The sequence below is a fragment of the Salmo salar genome, chromosome 13 (assembly GCF_965601325.2).
Source record: "Salmo salar chromosome 13, fSalSal1, whole genome shotgun sequence".
NCBI lineage: Eukaryota > Metazoa > Chordata > Actinopteri > Salmoniformes > Salmonidae > Salmo > Salmo salar.
In genome coordinates, this window is record NC_138303.1 from 33,133,823 (window position 1) to 33,158,034 (window position 24,212).

A 24,212-nucleotide genomic window follows, 5' to 3' on the forward strand; every position below is an offset into this window, starting at 1 on the left:
AATATATATTTATTAACTAAGGTAACCTATATACAAATAAACATAGTGTGTCTGCATGGAGAGAGTCTCTCCAATGAACGTGGAAGAGGTGCCTTTATCCTGGGACACACCCGGGCCCAGGTGTTTCCCATGTAGCTGAGACCCTCCCACCAGCATCCTAATAAGGAAACAAAAGCAAAGAGAGAGAATACGGCAGACAGAGTGGGAGGGTCGTCACAATTGAGTATGCAAGAATGGGCTGTCATCAGTCAGGATGTGGCCCAGAAGTTAATTGACAGCATGCCAGGGCGGATTGCAGAGGTCTTGAAAAAGAAGGGTCAACACTGCAAATATTGACTCTTTGCATCAACTTCATGTAATTGTCAATAAAAGCCTTTGACACTTATGAAATGCTTGAAATTATACTTCAGTATTCCATAGTAACATCTGACAAAAATATCTAAAGACACTGAAGCAGCAAACTTTGTGAAAATTAATATTTGTGTCATTTGTACACAGAATGTATCATACATTGATTACAAATTATGTCTTAAAAGAAAACGTCCCTAGCGGACGGAACAGATATGACAGCTGGTTACACAAAGAAAGGGATGGGGTTTTGAATGTTCTTCAGTCTTCCTGCTTTTTCAAAGGGAGAAGCTATGTCTCTATCGGGCCATAGGCAGCTACTCTATCGTAAATACAGAATCTTATGCATTCTAAATAACTGCCCATTAGGAAAAGGAAAATGCAACAAATATTTACTCTGAGCTGCGCTTCGATCGGTTGGTCGTAGATGGGAGGCCGGGTTGTCCTTTGAAGAATGTCTGGTGGTAGAATGGATACTTGGTAGTACCGTCGTCGTGTGGTAGGACAAATACTCTGTCCGTCCTCTCCTAGCCCACGTCTACAGTTGCTGCGCTAACGTGACGGCTAGGAGGTATCACTTCTTTAGTGAATAAGAGTTCAAAGTTCATACCAAGTTGCCATACTTTAAGCTCATGCTATATTCTGGCTGGTATAGTCGAAATGTATCCTTCCGGCGTGTAGGTCGTCACCTTCACATTGAAATTCGATGCCAATTTCTTTAGGTTCTTGCTGAGGTTGGCTTAGTTCTGTAGGTGGTCTTTGTCCTTTCAACGTGGGGATGGTAAGTCCTCACGTCCTTGGAACAGAAAGTTACATTTTCGTCCAGGGGCTTATATAAGATTGGGAGAGAGGGCAGTGGTTCAAAGTTTACAACCCATGTCTGTTCACTTGGGCGGGGCCTCTGAGTGAGCAGAGTGGTGTTCTTCTGACAAACCGTTGTCTTATTAAGAAGCTAAAAATTACATTTAATCTTTTCACAAATAGTTTCATATTTAAACATTTAAATTGCACAACAATTCCATGTGAATCTGATAACTAGAATGTGTAGATTTTCCAAGATGCAGTTTGTCGTCCTATCATCAGTAATCATGTCTCAGACGCCAACTGAACTGACATCATATTCATTAAGTCCCAACGCATATTTTCAACTGGTTGGATTACCGAAATATGGTTCCGTTTCCCATCTCTTGATGTCACCAGACTCTCTCTCAATGTTAACAAAGGGATTTTCAATAGTCACATCGGTAGAGTAGAGAGAGGAAAAAGGGGAAAGGTATTTATGGGGTTCATAAACCTCCCCCCTCAGGCCAACGTCATGACAGTACGCAAGTATAAACACCATGGGACCACGCAGCCGTCATACCACTCAGGAAGGAGACGCGTTCTGCCTCCTAGAGATGAACGTACTTTGGTGTGAAAAGTGCAAATCAATCTCAGAACAACAGCAAAGGATCTTGTGAAGATGCTGGAGGAAACAGGTACAAAGTATCTATATCCACAGTAAAACTAGTCCTATATCGACATAACCTGAAAGGCCGCTCAGCAAGGAAGAAGCCACTGCTCCAAAACCGCCATAAAAAAGCCAGACTACGGTTTGCTACGGCACATGGGGACAAAGATCGTACTTTTTGGAGAAACGTCCTCTGGTCTGATGAAACAAAAATGGAACTGTTTGGCCATAATGACCATCGTTATGTTTGGAGGAAAAAGAGGAGGCTTTGCAAGCCAAAGAACACCAAAAAGTCAAGGGGTCTGAATACTTTCCTGTATATGCACTGTATATACTATGACAAATGGGATGAGTCTGGCCAAAAGTAGAGCACTTTATGGCGAATTGGGTGAGCCTGGTCAAAAGTAGTGCGAATAGAATAGCCAGAGTGCCAGTCTGTTTCTGCTCTTAGCTCCATGAGTTGGCACGAGAGCAGAAACCGACTGGCACCCAGGCTAGATATAGTGAAACATAGAGTGTCATGTGGTAGAAAAAAACAAGGACAACTGCCAGTCAGAGTGTGCCGTCTGACCATGTGTGGTGAGGCTAATAGGCCTGTCTTACTGTACCTTGAGCCCCAGGGCTGTGGAGCCGATAAGCAGGAGGGATTGACTGTCCCACACATCCACCTGCAGAGTGTGCAGGGCCAGGTAGCGCAGGAACCAGCGTCTCTCACCCGGCTGTAAGAATGCCCCGTCCACACGGAACTGCAGCTGGAGCCCCGGGGAGCCTGGGAAGAGGGAAATGATACCATACATATAAAATTACAAGAACTGCATCCCCATTCAAGTCAATGGCTCTGTAATGAGTGGACCGGCAGCCATATTGAGTGTACCCGTAGTAATTCTATTTCTATGAATGATATAGCACATGGAGGAGGGAGGGACACAGATACGTACACATTGACATAGTTAAAACACAGAGAAAGCATACACACTCATATGGAGTCATACTATACAGTTACATATCGGGATATTATTTTTTGACGATATATCCTATCGTTTTGACAATATTGCAATATTATGTTTGCGCTAGTTGGCTGTACCTGCACCTTTATAGCTTGTTCTCCAACTTATTTTTAAAAAGGGAGCCAATTTGTTTTCAGCACTTTTATTTCCATAACTGATCAAAACTTGTTCTCATTACTCTCTCTTGTCCATTGGCAGAAGACATACAGTGAGTAATATGTTTGGAACATTGTATTGCAATAAAATCATAGTAACGAATCGCAATATATATAGAATCGTGAGAATCTCAATACATATATCGTATCAGCACCTAAGTATCGTGACACTATCGTATCGTGAGCTCCCTGGTAATTCCCAGCCCTAGTGCACACATACATACTGTCCTATGAGGTCAATTCTGGATAAGAGCTCACATTAAATTAGGCTAATGAATTGAAAATGGCCTTTTGCAGGCATCGAATTTTGATTAATCTAAAGTATTTGTGTGTGTGTGTTCGTGTTTGCCTGTGTGTATTGAAGCAAGGTGTGAACATCTCGTAAACAGTGCCTCGTTAGTACATAACACATCAAACACCAAAGCAACCCTTCAAACCCCCCATTGACAATCGATGTTATACCAAGGTTACACCAATGTTTAACTGAGGGTTTAAAACAAAGAATCATCAAAAGACCAGACACAGGGGCCTCCTGGGTGGCGCAGCGGTCCAAGACACTGCATCCCAGTGCTAGAGGTGTCACTACAGACCCTGGTTCGATCCCAGGCTGTATCACTACCGGCTATGATCGGGAGTTCCATAGGGCGGCACACAATTGGCCCAGCATCGTCCGGGTTAGGGGAGGGTTTGGCCGGGGGCGGTTTACTTGGCTCATCACGCTCTAGCGACTCCTTGTGGCGGGGTGGGTGCCTGCAGGCGGACCTGGTCATCAGTTGGCTGATCATGTTTCGGAGGACGAATGACTTGACCTTTGCCTCCCGAGCCCGTTGAGGAGTTGCAGCGATGAGACAAGATTGAAATTGGGGAGAGAAAGGGAGTAAAAAAAAAAAAATGACCAGAAATAGATGTAAGAACTACTACGGCCCAGTTGTTTTTTTTTTCTCCCACAAAAGCTGGTAAAAAGAAAAGCCCCAAAAAGCCCTGGCCCCCTATTCCCTATGTAGTGCAAGCATTACTTTTGATCTGGGCTCTATAGGGAATAGGGTGTTATTTGGGATGTATCCCCTGTTATCCCTATGACGCATGTCCTCAGCCCCTGTGGCCTGCTGGGTAGCTGGGTAATGCGAGGCCACCTCCGTGCAGCCGTGTCACCCCTGACGTCACTAGCAGTGGTACTACCTTGCTGTATATCTTTCATGCTGCCATGGTACAGTACATCATGTCTGGTCTAAGAGCTTCTGAGAAAAGCAGCTTTCACAATATCTTATGCTTGAAGACACATCTTGCATGCTAAAGACAATTTCATCCTGCTCTTAATTTGAGCAAGTTTGCTACAGCAGGAAAAAAATCTTGCCGCAACAGGAAATGTGAATTATTATGTGGATTATAATTAATGGCCATTTTTGTAGGGGTTGATGCATTTTTTTGTTAGGGCAAATCAAGTAAAATTTCAAAGTGGAAATCAGACTCCAGAAGCCTTTTTAAAACTCAAATACACTACAGGTTTGGATTTCCTGATGTGCAGGAAAATTCCCAGCAACAAATGAGTGGTCAAATTAAGATCCTAAATCTGTAATACAGTTATACAGAGAGACACAGAGAGACACAGAGAGACACAGAGAGACACAGAGACAGAGAGACAGAGAGAGAGAGAGAGAGAGAGAGAGAGAGAGAGAGAGAGAGAGAGAGAGAGAGAGAGAGAGAGAGAGAGAGAGAGAGAGAGAGAGAGAGAGAAACTTGGAGCTTGCATACATATGTAAATGTATTCATGATCATGTACAATATGTTCTGGGCACACATCATGGGTGGGTGCAGAGAAGGAGGTGGGCTTGGGATAGGAGCAGGGGTGTCATTCAATACCACTCAGGGACTGCATTCCAAATGGCGCCCTATTCCCTATATAGTGCACTACCTTTGATCAGAGCCCTATAGGCCCTAGTCAGTAATAGTGCACTATATAGGGAAAGGGTGCTATTTGGGATGAGCACACTCAGTAGCGGTAATAATATCTAGGCTGTTTCCTTAGGCCCTATGCATGAGCTCTGTGATTGAATAAGAGTGTTTGCAAATATTCAACAGACATGGATTCAAATATTATTTGAAATACTTTGTGTTTTCTTTAGCCTGCTTGGAGTGCCAGATCAGCAGGGTTTGCAAGTTAGCGCAACTACTCTACTGGTTCCATTGAGCCAGGCAAGCTCAATCAAGCCCAGCTAAAGTATTTGAAATTATTTCAAATAGTATTTGAATTCACGTCTGGTTGGTAGAGTTCAAAATGTTTCCTCTCGTCCCCCCTTACCAGAGTTGACTGTTCCATCCTTGTTAATGACAGCCAGGACACAGGGTGGTGTCTCGCTGGATTTCTTCGGCAGCTTGTCGATGGCCAGTAGTTTCAGGCGCTGTGTGGTCACTGGTGGGAAGCGGTAGAGCTGGAAGGTGAAATGAACAGAGTCTGGCCAGTTGCTGCTCCCCCCCTGCTGTGGTATCCTGTGGGCAAACAGGAAGAGAGGAAACAAAGGTTACTGTTTATTTATGCTAAACCCTTACATTACATGATGTAACCTGCATGTACTGTAGTACACACTATTCACACTGAACATTACTTCATACACTACAACATAGCCTCTATTCACACTAAACCCTAATGTTATATGACGTTGACGTCATGTACTCCAACATAGAGTAGGTGCTATTCACAGTTTTTAACCCTGACTTAGTCTACAATGTATACCACATTCACCATTCTCAATAAATGACACTATTACTATTACGCTAAAGGTTATATCAGTTAAAGTAGGCCATCTTGATTTTTTATGAATTGATTACACTTTTGCTTGGCCATATTTAGTCTTTATGTTGTATATATTCTATATGTTGTCCATGTACAGAATTTGTCTATTTTCCGTATAGCAAATTGCCCCTTGGGGGATAATAAAGTCTGCTACTCAGCACAGTACACAGGCATATGTTATATTCACTTTAATATTATGTTCTACTTGGAATATCATCGCTGAGCTCCTGCCAAGTATGATAATTTTTTTATCGAACCAATCCATGTGCAGTGGGAGAAGCACATTTAGGATTTAATAACACCCATTTAAAAATGTCATTAAATCAAATTGAATCAGAGAGTCAGATCAGTCAATCATTCAGCTTCGTCGGTTTCCTGGAAACAAAAATCAACACTTTTCCCCCACATCCCCGTCCCTACAGACGTGTCCTTTTTACAGTTCCTTAAAACGACAAAACCAGTAGTGTTTTGAGATTAGGAGGGCTAAATCACTTAATGAAACCCCCATAAATCAGAGACTGATAGAAAAGGTGCCCTCTCAGCAGCTATAGGCCTACAGCATCACACCTTTCACAACCATAGATGGATTCATCTTCGGTGATAAAATCAATGGCCCTACTCTATCAAAACCTGTTGTAACCCTGTATCTGGGGTTAAAATCCTATTTTAGTAACATTTTCTGTGCAATGAGAAAGCATGCTTGTTCTGATTTGTAGTGAGAAGTATATATTTTTTTCATTGTAATGATGGGACCAAGTTTACTTGCTTTCAGAGCAAGAGGAATGTAGCTTTTGTCCTAGTCTGGAAATCATCTATAGGTGGTAGAGTGATTGAATCTAAATCAGTCCTCAACTTTCTTCTATTTCACACGACTTAAAACGACCACCCTCTGAGCGTATTAGCACTAAAGACACACAATCTCCACACACATACTCTCCAAACCGTGGGTGGGCCCAAACTCTCGCCCGCCGTCCTCTCAGTCTCGGTGCTTGGAATAAATGAGCTGCGAGTGAGATTAGGGACGGAAACGATTACTTCTCTATTTCCCTGCGAGAAGATTAGCAATCAATCATTGGGCATTATATAAATGGGAGGAGAAGCGTTTAGGGAGAGGCAGTCACTGTGAGGTCCACCGAGCACGAACGGTATCAAAACCACCACGTTGAAGTGGAATTTAATAAGAGCAAAGTCTGACCCCGGAGACACACAGGCAGAGATTCCCGTGATAAAGAGGTTGGCGCAAGCTAATGTCTCTACGTGGCTACAGAGATTGGGGTTGTGTCCCAAAGGGCATCCTATTCCCTATATAGGGCACAGTGCACAACCGGACATTAATATTCTTCCAGTAAACAGACAAGATTGATAATTACAGCATTGTAGAGAGAGACGCAGAAATGATATCACAGTCATTCCGGAGACTCGTTGGTTCACAGTCATTCCCCTTTGCCCGCTGTACCCGTTCATCATGTTTATTAGGTAATTTTGTTAGGGAAACAAAGTGTGTCGTGCCCATTGTTTCAGAGCGAGCCACGAATACCGAGGACTCTTTGAGAGCCTTCAAGATGGCATGAAGTATGTATTTGTGAGGTGGTTGAAATTGTTTTAGTGAAAATGCTGAAAGGCCTACAAGCCTGACAGTAGTGAGCAGCTGAGATGGCAGGAAAAAGGATAACATCGAGTTTTATAAAATAAAATACCCTTTTTTTATTACAAATGTCACATCCTTAATTCCCCCCCACGTATGGCACTTTTGAGCATTATCTGTTGATTCCTTTTATGTGAGGTAGACTACTGTAAATTGCCAGCCTGCAATTCAGTCAGAGCGGTAATCGTCAAAACATAAAAGCTACCATTATGTTTCAAACTGCGCTGAAGCCTCAAAGCTGCAGCCACAAAAGAAGTGGCTGTACCTTTGCTCGCAGGGCCGTCGGTGATGCATATGACAAATGCCTGATGCTTTTATCTTGGGGATGACAAAGCTGATGACAAAATAAAAGTCAGGCTTTGGCAGAGGGGACAGCTGCAGGACCTGGGATGTATTTGACAAGGCTTTGTGTGTGTGCGTGTTTTTGTGCATGTTTTCATGCGTGCGTGTGAGCCTTAAATCGCCAAGAGTAAGTGTGTGTAAGTGCACTGAAGTAATCTTGGCTGGACGTCAACATCACAAAGCACTGTATGTCCTTGGCTGGCGACCAAGTGCACACAGGAAATGTCTCTTCTTATATTTTCATACTAAGTGGTGTGGAGGCTCATATAAAATGTCATTTTTTTTCAAGCCCATTTTTCTTATTTGCAGACAAAAATAGTCAAGCTCAAATCCTCATATGTAGGGTGAATCCTAGCTTCCACTTCAGTCAAATGTTCACTTATTTGCCCAGTGAGATCAATGCATGACAAAGTGAACATTTGACTGAAGTTATGATACACCCTTATACTTGCATTGCATTCTGGGAGGCACAGGGCAAATCCATCCTATATGAACAATGGAAGACAATGTACAGTTCAACAGAGTACATAACATGCTGGTTAGAATCAATCTCAGCCTACACTATGCGGGTAATGTTTATGCATGGTGCCGTAGAGCCACAAACATGACCAGACGGCTGTGGGTTCACCTGGAAAATGCCAGAAACTGCAGCAGGAGCACATTGCCCTGCAGGGGATCCGCCTCCTCTCTCTGGGGGTCAAAGTTGACTGGTTCTGTCGGGTCCAGCACTTCAGCCACCAGCCCACTGGGGTCTGTGATGTAGGGGAAGCTGGCTGAGTAGAGGTGGGCCAGGGAGCTCCTGGAACTCACAGAGGAAGAGCTGCAAAAAAAGAGGAAACAATCCTCAAACAAAAAGAAGAATCTAGGCTTCGTCTGAAATGGCATCGATCCTATTCCCTATATAGCGCACTACTTTTGGGCGGAGCCCGTTAGGAAGCCCATGAGGCTCTGGCCAAAAGTAGTGCACTATATATACTAGGGAAAATGGTCTCATTTCAGACAGCCCTAGAGAGTACAAAGTCACTTGTATTAGCAACCAAACTTAATGGAAAAACGCAGTGACATGGGTTGGGTTCAATTCCAGTGAAATAGTCCTAATACTATACTCTATAGTCATTATACTGTATTCAAAGAGGGTTTGTTTTCAATTCACGAAGAGAGAAATTGACCCCAACCCTAATACTCAGGTTGGCATTCGAAACATGAAGGGAGAATGATTAAGATGGTTTGAGGATGTTGGCATCCCCACCCTGTTCATCGATAACACACGAAGAGAGAATCCCGTCTGCGGGGAGAGGAGGACCAGTGTCAAAACGCTCCCTCAGGATTTCAACCATAATCTGTAGATATCTCTAATCACAGTGGCCCACCTGTTTTTCTGAAACCATGGTAACATCCATAACTTATATTTTTGATATTGACATGGACTACTCCGTGCATGATAAGTAGCAGAGCAGCAGACACAGATGCTTGGTTAAAGTGCACATTCAGGGAAAGGAAAATTAACAATCTGTTGTTTACCACGAGATACTACTCAATGTCAGTAAGACGAATGTGACAAATCATATCAGTAAATACAATTTACTTCAAAAGTAATACGAAAAAACAGACTCTCATAACTAATTATGTTTTGGGCTTATTCAGAGGGGAATGCCAAAGACCTTATCAAATGAGCGAGTTTGCCATGGCAATATACACATTTCACACTTCTGTCTCCCCATCTTAATTCACCCCCGATTGGATTAATATTTGAGCCACTGTCTTAATTTCAAAGGGGTTCAATCTGACACACAGTTGTGATTATTGAAATTAAATTAATAAAGTTATTTGAAGTTCATTGTGATCCTCCTCAAATAAGTGGGTCATTCCGCTCAGAAGATGTTTTTTAAAGACACAGTCCCATACGTTACATCCCAGCGAACAGCACCACGCCTATTTGGGTTCCAGACACAGTCTGCATCCTAAACGGCACTCTATTACCTACAGGATACTGTATACTGCCCCCTTACAGTGCATTCGGAAAGTATTCAGACCCCTTGACTTTTTCCCCATTTTGTTAGGTTAAAGCCTTATTCAAAAATTGATAAAAAAATATAACAAATTCTCATCAATCTACACACAATACCCCATAATAACAAAGTGAAAACAGGTCTATAGAAATTTTTGCAAATGTATAAAAAAACAAAAACAGAAATACCTTATTTACATAAGTATTCAGACCCTTTGCTATGAGAATCAGGTGCATCCTGTTTCCATTGATCATCATTGAGATGTTTTTACAACTTGATTGGAGTCCACCTGTGGTAAATTCAATTGATTGGACATGATTTGGAAAGGCACACACCTATCTATATAAGGTCCCACAGTTGACAGTGCATGTCAGAGCAAAAACGAGGTCAAAAGAATTGTTCGTAGAGGTTCGAGATAGGATTGTGTCGAGGCACAGATCTGGTGAAGGGTAGCCAACAATGTCTGCAACATTGAAGATCCCCAAGAACACAGTGGCCTTCATTATTCATAAATGAAAGAAGTTTAGAACCACCAAGACTCTTCCTAGAGCTGGCCGTCCGGCCACACTGAGCAATCGGGGGAGAAGGGCCTTGGTCAAGGAAGTGTCCAATAACCTAATGGTCACTCTGACAAAGCTCCAGATTTCCTCTGTGGAGATGGGAGAACCTTCCAGAAAGACAACCATCTCCGCAGCACTCCACCAATCAGGCCTTTATGGTAGAGTGGCCAGGAAGCCACTCATCAGTAAAAGGAACACGACAGCGTGCTTGGAGTTTGCCAAAAGGCACCTTAAGGACTCTCAGACCATGAGAAACAAGATTCTCTGGTCTGATGAAACCAAGATTAAACTCTTTGGTCTGAATGCCAAGCGTCACATCAGGAGTAAACCTGGCACCATCCCTACAGTGAAGCATGGTGGTGGCAGCATCATGCTGTGGTGATGTTTTTCAGTGGCAGTGACTGGGAGACTAGTCAGGATCGAGGGAAAGATGAACGGAGCAAAGTACAGAGAGATCCTTGATGAAAACCTGCTCCAGAGTGCTCAGGACCTCAGACTGAGGCGACGGTTCACCTTCGTACAGGACAACAACCCTAAGCACACAGCCAAGACAATGCAGGAGTGGCTTCAGGACAAGTCTCTGAATGTCCTTGAGTGGCCCAGCCAGAGCCCGGACTTGAACCCGATCGAACATCTCTGGAGAGACCTGAAAATAGCTGTGCAGCGACACTCCCCATCCAACCTGACAGAGCTTGAGAGGATCTGCAGAGAAGAATGGGAGAAAATCCCCAAATACAGGTGTGCCAAGCTTGTAGCGTCATACCCAAGAAGACTCAAGGCTGTAATCGCTGCTAAAGGGGCTTCAACAAAGTACTGAGTAAAGGGTCTGAATATTTATGTAAATGAAAAAAATGATAAAAACCTGTTTTTTTGCTGTGTCATTATGGACTATTGTGTGTAGATTGATGATGTAAAAAAATATTTAATACATTTTACAAAATAAGGCTGTAACAGAACAAAATGTGGAAAAAGTCAACGGGTCGGAATACTTTCCAAATGCACTGTATGGTCCCTGGTCAAAGATAATGGGTGTCATTTGGGACACAGCCTGTAAGACTGGTTTCCATACCAGCCAATTGTTTTCATCTGATTCTGTGCTAATGCAATTGTTTGCTCAGTTGGTAGAGCATGGCACTTGTAACACCAGGGTTGTGGGTTCGATTCCCACAGGGGACAAGTACGAACAATATGAAAATATATGCACTCACAACTGTAAGTCGCTCTGGATAGGAGCGTCTGCAAAATAACTCAAATGTAAATGTAAAATGTTTGTTTGAGCGCCGGCCGCCGTGTCTGTTATTTGCACGGCGTCATTTCTCATGTGGTATTCCTCTGTTACACCATGACTGTACTATATTATGACTACTATTATGATAGCCAACCACCTACATTATATTAGCTCTATATTATCTATTTAGTAAAAAGATATGCTGTTAGTACTCACAGGTTATTTAAAGAATGGCCCCCCTTTAAAAATTACTACTGCACACCGTCTTGTATCGTAAATAGTCACTTGAGATGCTATTTTAGAACAGGGCAGATCCTACTCCTCTAAATTGTCTCCTAACTGAATGTTCCACCTACTGTATACTACCCACTGCACATTATAGAAATTAGCTGACCCATAGATCTCTCGGTAGATAGCAAGACAGTAGAGAATTGTGGTGTAATGGACCGCTGCCCAAGCCTTTGGATGGAGATAACACGGCAGCTAAAACAAGGAGAGTGTTTGAGGAATGTTCAAAGCCACGGCGCAAGGTCGGTAAGCATTCAATAGCCTTTTATCACACATCAGTAACAGCCGCAAGTGTGGACCGTGAATGCTGCTCAAGCCTGACCGATCAGATGCGAGTGACTTGGTTGTAAAATACCAGGGTCGAGACTAGTGTAGAACTGCATTAGCGCCGGCGATAAAGCCCTTTAAACGACAACACCACTTGAGATACAGCACTAGTAATCCAACTGTAGTTAGCTCTGAAGGGTCACGGTTAACTAATTCATTTTGTCCTGCCGTTTATGCAATTTTTCCCAGGACACCTCCTTGTAACGTCGATATAAAGAACCTTGAGGACCCTATCCTACCATTAACATGCAGGCGTTCTGCGAGGCACCCAAAGCAGGCGAGGGACCGATGTGTGAAACCGCTGGCTGTGACAAGGACCCTGGCCTCTGGTGCTCACCTGGGCGCAGCATGTGTTCCCATGGTGATGATGGGGGCATGGATGGGGGTGAATGGCAGCTCTTGGAGCTCCAGGTGGCCCTCGTTGGCCAGCGCAGCAGACTGGTATGTTGGGAGGCAGTCCCTAGGGGACACGTTTAAGTCCACCTCAAGGTGGGTGATGTTGCTGGCAGCTGGGAGCTCCTGTCACAAAGAGAGAGAAAGCGAGAGAGAGAAAAAAAAATGTGAGGAAAAGAGAAAGCGAGAGAGAGAAAAAAAATGCTCAGAGAGAGAAAGAGAAAGCGAGAGAGAGAAGAAATTAGCGAAAAAAAGGAGAGAGAGAGCCTGATCAACGTATAGCAGTTGACAAAAACTAACATTGGGTCAAACTTTACATGAAGTCACCCTAAAATGACCTAATTACAGGAAATGTAATTAAACAAATTTAATAAAAAAATTGTACTAAACTATTATTCTACGAAACAAACAGATTGGTCAGTTTCCCTTATTACGTTAATGGAACGCGTCTAGCTAGGTTCGTTGCATCTAGTTCAAGTAATGACAATTTAAAATGGGGAACTTAATGTAAAATGTTTCCCGAGAATGACTCCCCTGAATCATTGACACATGCATCACTGAGAACGATGTATCAGGGTTGTAATCATTAGCGCACACCCACAAAAACGGTTTGCACTGGAAAAAAGTTCAGATAGTCCCTCCCCGTTTTATTGTCAATTTGATTTAGTGGCTAATGAACGCAATCTGGCTGCTAATTAGCTGTGTAGAGGAAATGGCGTCATTTTCCAGTCCAGTCCTCTCCTCACTCTCCTGTCCTAGTGGTGATTGGTGGAAGAAAACACCTGCCAGCACATTACAAGACCTTCATCACCCTCCTCCTTAATGACCTCCATCAGTCACACTGTGACGCCCGCAACACCTACAGCCATGATTGAAACCTATACAATGACCTATAGTAGTTAGTTAGGCCTACAGAAAGGCACTAGGCACTGCAGTAGAGGGTGATTCAAGTAAATTAAAATGGCTGACACTTCACTTGAATGCCTACTACATTGATGTTAGATTATTATGTCCTCTGTCTGTTTGATATACAGTGCATTTGGAAAGTATTCAGACCCCTTGACTTTTTCCACATTTTATTACGTTACAGCTTTATTCTAAAATGGATTAAATAAAAATGTTTACTCAATCTACACACAATACCCCATAATGACAAAGCAAAAACAGGATTATTTGTGTGTGTGCAAATGTATTAAAAATAAAAAACAGAAATACCTTAATTACATAAGTATTCAGGCCCTTTACTGTATGAGCCCGTAATTGAGCTCAAGTGCATCCTGATTCCATTGACCATCCTTGAGATGTTTCTACAACTTCATTAGAGTCCACCTGTGGTAAATTCAATTGATTGGACATGATTTGGAAAGGCACACACCTGTCTATATAAGGTCCCACAATTGACAATGCATGTCAGCGCAAAAACCAAGCCATGAAGTCAAAGGAATCATCCGTAGAGGTCCGAGACAGGATTGTGTCGAGGTACTGAGCAATTGGGTGAGAAGGGCCTTGGTCAGGGAGGTGATCAAGAACCCGATGGTCACTCTGACAGAGCTTCAGAGTTCCTCTGTGGAGATGGGAAAACCTTTCAGAAGGACAACCATCTCTGCAGCACTCCAACAATCAGGCCTTTATGGTAGAGTGGCCAGACGGAAGTCACTCCTCAGTAAAAGGCACATGACTGCCTGCTTGGACTTTGCCAAAAGGCACCTAAAGGACTCTGACCATGAGAAACAAGATTCTCTGGTCTGACGAAACCGAGATTGAACTTTTTGGCCTGAATGCCAAGTGTCACATCTGGAGGAAACCTGGCACCATCCCTACGGTGAAGCATGGTGGTGGCAGCATCATGCTGTGGGGATGTTTTTCAGTGGCAGGGACTGTGAGACTACTCAGGATCGAGGTAAAGATGAACGGAGCAAAATACTGAGAGATCCTTGATGAAAACCTGCTCCAGAGCGCTCAGGACCTCAGACTGGGGCGAAGGTTCACCTTCCAACAGGACAACAACCCTAAGCACACAGCCAAGACAACGCAGGAGTGGCTTCTGGATGACTCTCTGAATGTCCTTGATGGCCCAGCCAAAGCCGGACTTGAAATCAAACATCTCTGGAGAGAGCTGACAGAGCTTGAGAGGATCTGCAGAGAAGAATGGGAGAAACTCCACAATACAGGTGTGCCAAGCTTGTAGCGTCATACTCAAGAAGACTTGAGGCTGTAATCACTGCCGAAGGTGCTTCAACTAAGTACTGAGTAAAGGGTCTGAATACCTACGTACTTATGTTTTTTTTTATCAATTTGCAAAAATTTCTAAAAACCTGTTTTTGCATTGTCATTATGGAGTATTGTGTGTAGATTGATGGGGGAAAACTTTTTTTTATCCATTTGAGAATAAGGTTTTAAGGTAATAAACTCTCAAAAAAGTCAAGAGTCTGGAATACTTTCCGAATGCACTGTACATGCAGGTTAGAGTTTTTCGTCATGAATCTTGTTCTGGAGGCAGCTATGCAGAGTGGTCACTAGCTAGCAAAGCAACAAAGCCCTAAAATCTGATTCTAACCTAACCACACTGCTAAACCTAATGCATAACCGTAACGTTAAATTAAGACCAAAAGGCACATTTCTTTCAATATAGCCAATTTCGACTTTGCAGCTGGCCCATCTAGGACAAGACTCATCCCAATAAATGTCAACCTGCGATCTAGATGTGGTTCTGGGTTGGTTGGAATGTTTGTCTTGAAAAAGGCCTACTGCAGGAGACCTGAGGTGGGTTTAACAAGTTTTTCGTTTGCAAAGAACATATTTCTTAGTAACAATTTCAGTTGAACGATTTGAATTGACATCCCATAATGTCACGGTGAAGCTGCAAATAGCCAATTTCTACAGTTTTACTGTGGCTTTTTAGCAACAATATTCAAACTTCGCTATTCTTACTACATTTAATAGAATGTCTACATGGCCACTTGTATTTGTAGCAGCAGTTTAGACCCGAAACAGACACTTAGGTTAGCTAACGGTTGCGAATGTTCGCTACTAACACAAAACAATTGAAATGTTTGCTTATATTAGCTAACATTCATAAAACATTTCCCTTGAAGCACATCTACATATTTGTGTTAGCTCCCCGAGCAAATGCCTAAGCTTTAGCTCAGCAGGCTAACACTGTCTTGTGGCATGCAGGAGACCCAGGTTCAAACCCTGTTTGTGTTATGCTATCTGCGTGTTATGTCTGTTATGCTATCTGTAATATAAATATGATGTGTACTAGTTCTGTGTGTGTCTACTGTCCTGGATACAAGAATTATAATGACATTGATTTGGCGATACAAGCGGTAACACTTGCAGCTATGCATATCTTTAAGTCTGTGAGAAGAAGGATGTTCTTGTTGGCCTCTAAATTAAAGAGACATATTGGAGCACATTTGAGTCGGTTTAAACGGATTGTAATGAGAATGAAACACATATCCAACAGTTAAACTCAGACACCCCGAGACTAAACTCATACTGTACTATTTTCACACCATTCATTTAAAAAGAAAAAAACACATTGAATGGATGCCAAATGTACGCATCCTTGTGAGTGTGTGAGGAAATCAAAAAACAACATGGTTGTAACAGGAAAAATGATTACCGTTCCTATTTTGCGAGAAGTTACTCAACACGATTAGTACCCCAGTTCCTGTTCCTGCACCCTCAGCTTTACAATGATCTTCTTTAAAGTAACTGCCCAGTGTTTCCTGATTTCTATTAAATATGACCTATAATTACTTACAATATGAGTGAAATAGTTTTCCATTATTTATTTTTTTTCACATTTTTTTTTTTACAAAAATATGTTAAAAAGCCGCTTTTCTGTGTTGGAATGGTGTGGGCGTACCACAACGACAGAATGCTGTGGAAGTATACCGGTCATTAAAAATATTTATGCAAGTAGACCCCTGATTGGCTAGCTCATCCTCCTCAGGGAGATGACATCCTGTTCTATGAGGAAATAGCAAGCATTTTTTAACTGTTAGAGGTACAAGTTTGAGATGTATTTTTTTTTTAAGTGTTTTGTTTTATTCAATTTATGCTTTGGCCACAGTTACGAGTATAGGACTACTCAACAACATTATTTGGATATGACCTTTTACAAGTATGATTTTGACTGGTCAGTTACTTTAAAAGCCACAAAAACATTTTAACAAAACCAGTGAGAACTGGGTCTTATTCTGTAATCAGTCTACTCAACATGAAAAGACATCAAATTATCTAGGACATGGACTTTGCATTAAATTTAGCATTGGGTTCAATGTCAAACTTGGAATGGAATGCATTTGTAGTGTGTCCAGGTAGTGTTAAATAGAAAATCACAGCTTGTAAAAAACATTTGTAGTGTGTCCAGGTAGTGTTAAATAGAAAATCACAGCTTGTAAAAAACTGGATACCTTGAGAAAATTGGATCAGCAATGATGTGAGTGTAGAGTCAGAGAGTGTTTCTTTTGATTTAGAAGATGAAAAACCTTGTGTAGTCCCAAAAACAAAGAGCATGCCGGAGTTCAGCAAAAAGTGTACTCTCAAGGTCGGTGTGTGAGCGTGTGCCTGTGTCTGTAGGTATGTGTCTGTACATAGCTTTGTGTTAGAAAGGTGAGTAAGCCTTTGAATTCAAATCGCTGTGTCTGTCTGTGTATCCATGGAAATTATACATGAGTGTGTGTGCGCACACTTATACGTGAGTGTGTCAGAGACCTACAAAGTGCCCATATTCATGTGTTTATGTATCAGTGTGTCTATGTATGTGTGTCTGCGTGTGAGTAGCACTGTGTGTATCCCCATGCATGTTTGTGTCGGTGTGCGCGTGGGAGAGGGTACGGGGGTGGAATCTTACGACATGTGACAGCTGGTGGGCCGACGCCAATGGGGAAGGATAGAGCTGAGAGGAAAACGGCTGTTGCCATGGCGACACGGCAGTGGAGTGGCTCATGGTCGGGTAGCGTGAAGTAGCTGCCAGCTGAGACATAGAGAGCTAGGAGAAACAACAGGAATTCACATGAACTATTTAGACTTTATTAAAACAATATGACAATGCATATCACTGCTGCAAAATAAAGAAAGATTAGAGTCTTCTGTAGAGCACTATGTGGGTAGCATTCTCTATGGCTAGCATAACAGCATTGCCATATATAGGCTTCTATAGCTGCAACATATTATAACACGATGGGTGGGATTTTCGGGAATGTGTGTGTCAAATCATTGCCACCTGTCATTTTAGTTTCCAATGAGACTGAACTTGACCAGACAACAAACAAAAAAGTTCTAATAAAAAGGGACAATATTTAAATAACAGTGATGACAAACAGGGCCAGTACAAATACGTTAAGTTCAGTAGAACAGTGACATGAGCCACAACCATCTCAGTGAGCAGCTGACTGCTCTGTTGTTGTCTTCTCTCCCATTATGTGTCAGGGCAAACAGGCTGGGTAGAGTGTGTTGGCAGTACGGCTCGCGCTCAAGCCTAACGCCACCATTAATTGCCTTCTTCTCTGCCTGTTCCCCTGCTCCTGTGTGTGTGTGTTCTCACACACAGAGGCGCCTCGCTCGTGTCTAGTGTGTTTCACACCCACAGTGGCAGGCTGTGGTGACTTGCGATGTGTGTGTGTGTGTGTGTGTGTGTGTGTGTGTGTGTGTGTGTGTGTGTGTTGTGTGAGAGAGAATGTGTGTGTCGCCGTTGTGGAGTCGACCTCTCAGCTGGCGGTTGTCATCATATGTCTCTTAGTAAGTGAGAAAACGAGAGGAGGTGGGAGACGGAAGGAAAAAGATATGGAGAGAAAAAACATTTGAAGATTGACTGAGGGGGGAGAAGAAAATATACATTTGTCAAAGAGTGAGATGAAAATTGGAGAACAGAGTTAGGGAAAGAGGGCGAGAAATGGAGAGATACAGAAATAGAAGAAAGAGAGACAGAGAGCATCACCTCGGCAACACTGTTGACTGCCAACACAGGTAACAACAATAACATAACCTGAGACCGGCCTATGATGGGAGGGGGCATCCCAGGCAATACACACACACACACAGTGCTCTATATATTAGATATAAATAGTCTTATAGAGCCTTATCATTCTGCTCAATGTGAACCAAAAGTGTCAGGGATCAATAATTTATGCAGAAAAACAAAGTTGTCAGATCCTACAATGCTTGCAGATATAGCAGTGAATACATCTTGTTTACAGTCCCATTTCTGTGCCGAGTGGCATTGATTAAATGGTGTTTGACAGTAATGCAGGGTAGGAGACCAAGGTTGATTCCCAAATTGCACCCTATTCCCTATATAGTGCATTACTTTCGAACAGAGCCCTACCGTCCATGTTCCAAAGTAGTGCACTGAATAGGAAATAGGGTGCCATTTGAGACAGAGATATGGCTGATGAAGAGGGTTATTTCTATAGACATAAATTGGAACTGTGGATTAGGGAGAGTTGTGCCAAAATCACAAGTTATACTGTAGCTTTTGTTTATTTATTCCCCGCATTGTTGAATACTCGACTTTGATCTGACATGTATACATGTAGCCTCGCTTCTGTTGTTCTGATGGCTCAGTTGGTTGGTGCCTGGTGCTTGTGGGGGCGGCAGTTAGCCTAAGGTTAGAGAAATGGACCAGCAAGCGGAGCCTCGAATGTCCAAATACCAGCTCCGAGTTGTAAGCAAATACAAACATTTCTGTTCTTTCCTGCAAGATAATAGGCTATTATAATTTTTCTTTTAAAAAACGGTGTATTAATTGCATTTCTGTATGTCCGTGAGTACGTTTGACAATAAGAACTTGGGAGCTGCAGGTACAAGGCTAATAGAATATGTTTCAGGCAGTGGAACCAAAATTATTTTCCAATCGTTTCGTTCCACTGTTCCAACCAGCAAAATAAAGTTCTGAACTGGTTTGAACCAACAACAAAAAAAGTACAGGTTTATATCGTTTCTTTCTGTTCCTTTTTAAACCTCTGAAATATATATATTTTTAAATGTATTTAACACAATATTAAATTACTTCATCAATCATGCTGTGCAAATAGAGAAGATTGCTGTGGAGCGGGCAAGGTACAGCTCAGTGAGTTGTTTACATGCGTGATGGAAAGACAAGTGTAGTGCGCAAGATGCAACTGAAATTTGGTGGGTGGGGAGAGAGTGAGAGAAGCTTGAAGCGCTGGGCATCTTGTTGTGATGACATGCATTATCTTCATTAGGCCCACAGAATTATACCTACAGAGGAGCGGCTTCTATAAAGGCACTTTGAATGTCTTTGAACTTCAGAGTTGACTAAACGTTAGCTAGCTAACAAGCTTGTGTGTGCAGAGCAGCACCAGAATTTTTGTAGTTAATAAATACAAACGTGAACTATAGTATCCCTAACATTGAAAAAGTGAATCCATTCTTCTCTAGTTACAAATCTCTCCCCATCTTCTGAATCACGCTTGTAATGTCGGTAGGCTACAGATGGGTTGTTCCACCTTAAAAAGCACATAAGAGGATTTCGACACCCACCATCTCAGATTGTTCTGATATAGTTTATTTGTTATTTATTTGTTATTTAACTAGGCAAGTCAGTTAAGAACAAATTATTATTTCCAATAACGGCCTACCAAAAGGCAAAAAGGCCTCCAGCGGGGATGGGGCCTGGGATTAAAAATACAAATTAAATATAAATATAGGACAAAACACAACAAGAGACACAACACTACATAAAGAGAGACCTAAGACAACATAGCAAGGCAGCATCACATGACAACACAGCATGGTAGCAACACAACATAACAACATGGTAGAAACACAACGGTAGCAGCACAAAAGATGGTACAAACATTATTGGGCACAGTTATAATAAACAGTTATAAACCGATGACAGTAGCATATTTTGTTGAAATATAATTTGATATCTGAGAAATTAAGATAATTGATTGCATCCAAATTGGCCATTTTAATTTAAAGGATTAATATAATAATCAATAAATATAGTACCTAACATTTGATTTGGACCAAACTAAATGGTCCCTCCACACCCCCACCAATCCCACCCCAACAACAAGAATATAGTATCAGTTCTCTTTGTCTGACAAGTAGTATGGAGCTGCGGCTCTGAGTATTGTTTCTTCATCCTATGTAATGTATTCCCAGTGATTTGTATTCATTTTTTCCTGTTCAGATAGATTTGTCATTTTATTTACCATTATTTGAACAGGTAAATTGACTGAGAACACATTCTCATTGACAGCAACGACCTGGGGAATAGGTACAAGGGAGAGGAGGGGGATGAATGAGCCAATTGTAAGCTGGGCATAATTAGGTGACCGTGGTGGTATGAGGGACAGCTTGGGAATTTAGCCAGGACACCGGGGTTAACACCCATCTGAAAGACGGCACCCTACACACAAGTTGTTAGGTACATGTTCCATCCTACATCCTGATATTAAAAGGTACTGACTACTAGATGATGCTGTTTCTGAAAAAAGTGAAGAATCCCCCGCGCCCCAATGTTAAAGGGATAGTTCACCCAAATTACAAAATGCCGTTGGTTTCCTTACCCTGTAAGCACTCTATTGACAAGGTATGACAGCAACCCGTGCTTTGGTTTTGTTGGCCAATACTATCTTTTTAGCATTTGTGGTAGAAATCCAATGCAATGGTTCCTATATTATCATTTTCACGCTTCATGTTCAAACCATCCTAAAGTATCAAAATATGTATTGTGTAACTCAATGATGTTACTTATAGATGATTTGGATATGAAGCACAGAAATGCTAATATAGATACCACTGACATGCATTGGATTTGTGCCACAAATGCAAAACATGTAGCATTTGAAACATTGGCCAGGTAAACAAAACCAAAGCATGGGTTAATGTCATAAATTGTCAATAGACTGCTTAAACCAATATGTAATTTGGGTGAAATATCACTTAATAGCAGGAACAGCACCATCTAGCGGTCAGAACCTGGTAATATCAGGACGTAGGATGGGACATAAACCTAACAGCATCAATGACTCATTTCTATGAACAGGGGGAAAAAAACATCACCAAATTCACTGAGAATACATTACATAGGATGAAGAAACAATATAATACTGACACTATACACTCGTTGTTGGGTTGGAATTGCTGTGGGGTGTGAGTTTCTAACTACAGAAAATAACTATATTAAGCAGTTCCCATGCTTTTAAAATAATGGTAAACCGTATAGATCCCTTTCGTTCCCGGTTCTGATTCTGTTCCTTGAAACATTTAGTTATTTTCTGTTTTTTGGTTCTGTTCCCTTTACCTGTTCCAACCCGATATGTTTAGCTGCAAACTTAATCCCAGGCCCTCATTATGGCCCCTAGATCCAGCACTGAGACAGAGCTAATCCTTCTCTTCTCCTCTACGGGGGGGGGGGGGGGGTGTGTGTGTGTGTGTGTGTGTGTGTGTGTGTGTGTGTGTGTGTGTGGTGTGTGTGTGTGTGTGTGTGGCCTTATCTCTGTGAGAGAGCTGCATCCATCAGAGGGCCCGGCCCCTCACTGACAGCCCCACTCAGCCTGAGAGACATCACTCACACCCCACAGCTCACCATGCCCCAGACACACACACACACACACACACACACACACACACACACACACACACACACACACACACACACACACACACACACAAATGGCCATACATTTACAAACATGCAGAAACACACACAGCAAACATGTACTCACATGTGCAGAAACACACACAAGTACATATGTACCAGCACACACACACACAACTGAAAAACCTGCACCCATGCACGTAACACACTCATCATTAAAAACCCTCCCCACATATATTAAGTGGATGAAGCTCTTTGCTCCATAGTACCACATCATATGCTGCAGGATATTTTGATAGACCTGATCCCTAACACTTATGTACCAAACAGCCCTACTTAAACAGCCCGTTAGAACAGAGATGACACAATGAAGCCCTCCGACCACGTTTCTTTCAAGAGATAGTCATGTAGAACTGGGCCACAGAATGCTGTTTGTCTATCGGACTTTCTTAGCATTAGGTAGCAAACAGAGCCATTAATATACATTATATTATGTATTATTATGTAGTATTATTGTGATAGCAACTAACACTAAGTCCTATATTAGTTTACTAGTGAAGGCTCATATTCATGAAGACTTTCAGATATGATCAGTTTTCCTTTAAGATCACAATGAATATGATTACATGGACAGGTGGGACCTGATCCTAGATCAGCACTTAATAAATGCTCGGGAGCCATTATGACAGTATGGAGACCTATGCTTCAAAACAGAGTGGAGCTGACCATGGCTTCAGGGAACGGTCTATTCATGACTGATCATGTCTGACCATGTTAGCGGTAACTGATCTTTGTGACAGTCTTACCCCTGGGCCTTGTGGCGATCCCGGAGGAGATGCATGAGAGGCATGCCGACTTCGACCTAAAGAGAAAAAGAAAAACAGTTTAAAAACACAGCTCTTATTTACTGTTCCTTTTACTTCCATAGAAATATAAATCTTAGAAGGGACATAGAACCTCTGACCATATCAATTTGACTGGTAAACGTATGGGTAGACTCTATGGAATTCTACGGCTACTTCTCACATAACTATTCTCATTCAGCCCACATTGCCTTTCTTCTGCCGTGACTTCTGTTCACTCCGCTAAATACAAACACTTCTTCATTATTCCTACGATCCAAAGTTAATAACATTGAGTCATTTACACCCTGCGGTCCAATAATATAACATAACCAGGCTGTGTCCCAAATGGCACTCTATTCCCTACATAGGGCTCTGGTCAAAAGTAGTGCACTATGTGCCCTGTAGTGCATTATAAAGGTAATAGGGTACCATTTGGGACATATCCCAGGTGGTGGAGGAAATGGGATGTAGTTAGCTGTAAAATGCACATTTTACATCCAATGACATCCCTATAAGATGCATACACAGTAACGGAAACGTGACGTATAAATAGAAATACAATGATTTACAGTGCATTCGGAAATTATTCAGATCCCTTGACCTTTTTCCCCCAACTTGTTACAGCTTTATTCTAAAATGGATTAAATAAAAAATGTTCCTCATCAATCTACTACACACAATACCCCATAATAACAAAGGTTTTTAGAAATGTTTGCAAATGTATATATAAAAAATAAATAAAATGAAATACCTAATTTACATAACTATTCAGACCCTTTACTATGAGACTCGAAATTGAGCTCAGGTGCATCCTGTTTCCATTGATCATCCTTGAGATGTTTCTACAACTTGGAGACCACATCTGGTAAATTCAATTGATTGAACATGATTTAGAAAGGCACACACTTGTCTTTAAAAGGTCCCACAGTTGACACTGTATGTCAGAGCAAAAACCAAGCCGTCAGGAATTGACCGTAGTGCTCCGAGACAGGATTGTGTAGAGGCACAGATCTGGGGAAGGGTACCAAAAAATGTCTGCAGCATTGAAGGTCCACAAGAACACAGTGGCCTCCATCATTCTTAAATGAAAGAAGTTTGTAACCACCAAGACTCTTCCTAGATCTGGCCGCCCGGCCAAACTGAGCAATCGGGGGAGAACGGCCTTGGTCAGGGAGGTGACCAAGAACCCGATGGTTGCTATGTAGAGATGGGAGAAACTTACAGAAGGACAACCATCT

At 42.1% G+C, this 24,212-nt stretch overlaps 1 protein-coding gene across 2 annotated transcripts in view; it reads right to left on the bottom strand.

Moving 5' to 3' along the window:
- Positions 1-24,212, bottom strand: part of nphp4 (nephronophthisis 4) — a 209,845-nt gene that overhangs the window by 72,778 nt on the left and 112,855 nt on the right. For both annotated transcript variants that reach the window (XM_082959999.1, XM_014135427.3), the window contains exons 12-17: positions 22,936-22,991; positions 17,408-17,545; positions 12,488-12,669; positions 8,367-8,558; positions 5,260-5,447; positions 2,407-2,567 (exon numbers count right to left, since the gene is read on the bottom strand). In XM_082959999.1, the coding sequence (XP_082816125.1) occupies positions 2,407-2,567; positions 5,260-5,447; positions 8,367-8,558; positions 12,488-12,669; positions 17,408-17,545; positions 22,936-22,991 (917 nt within the window). The remainder of the gene's footprint in view (positions 1-2,406; positions 2,568-5,259; positions 5,448-8,366; positions 8,559-12,487; positions 12,670-17,407; positions 17,546-22,935; positions 22,992-24,212) is intronic.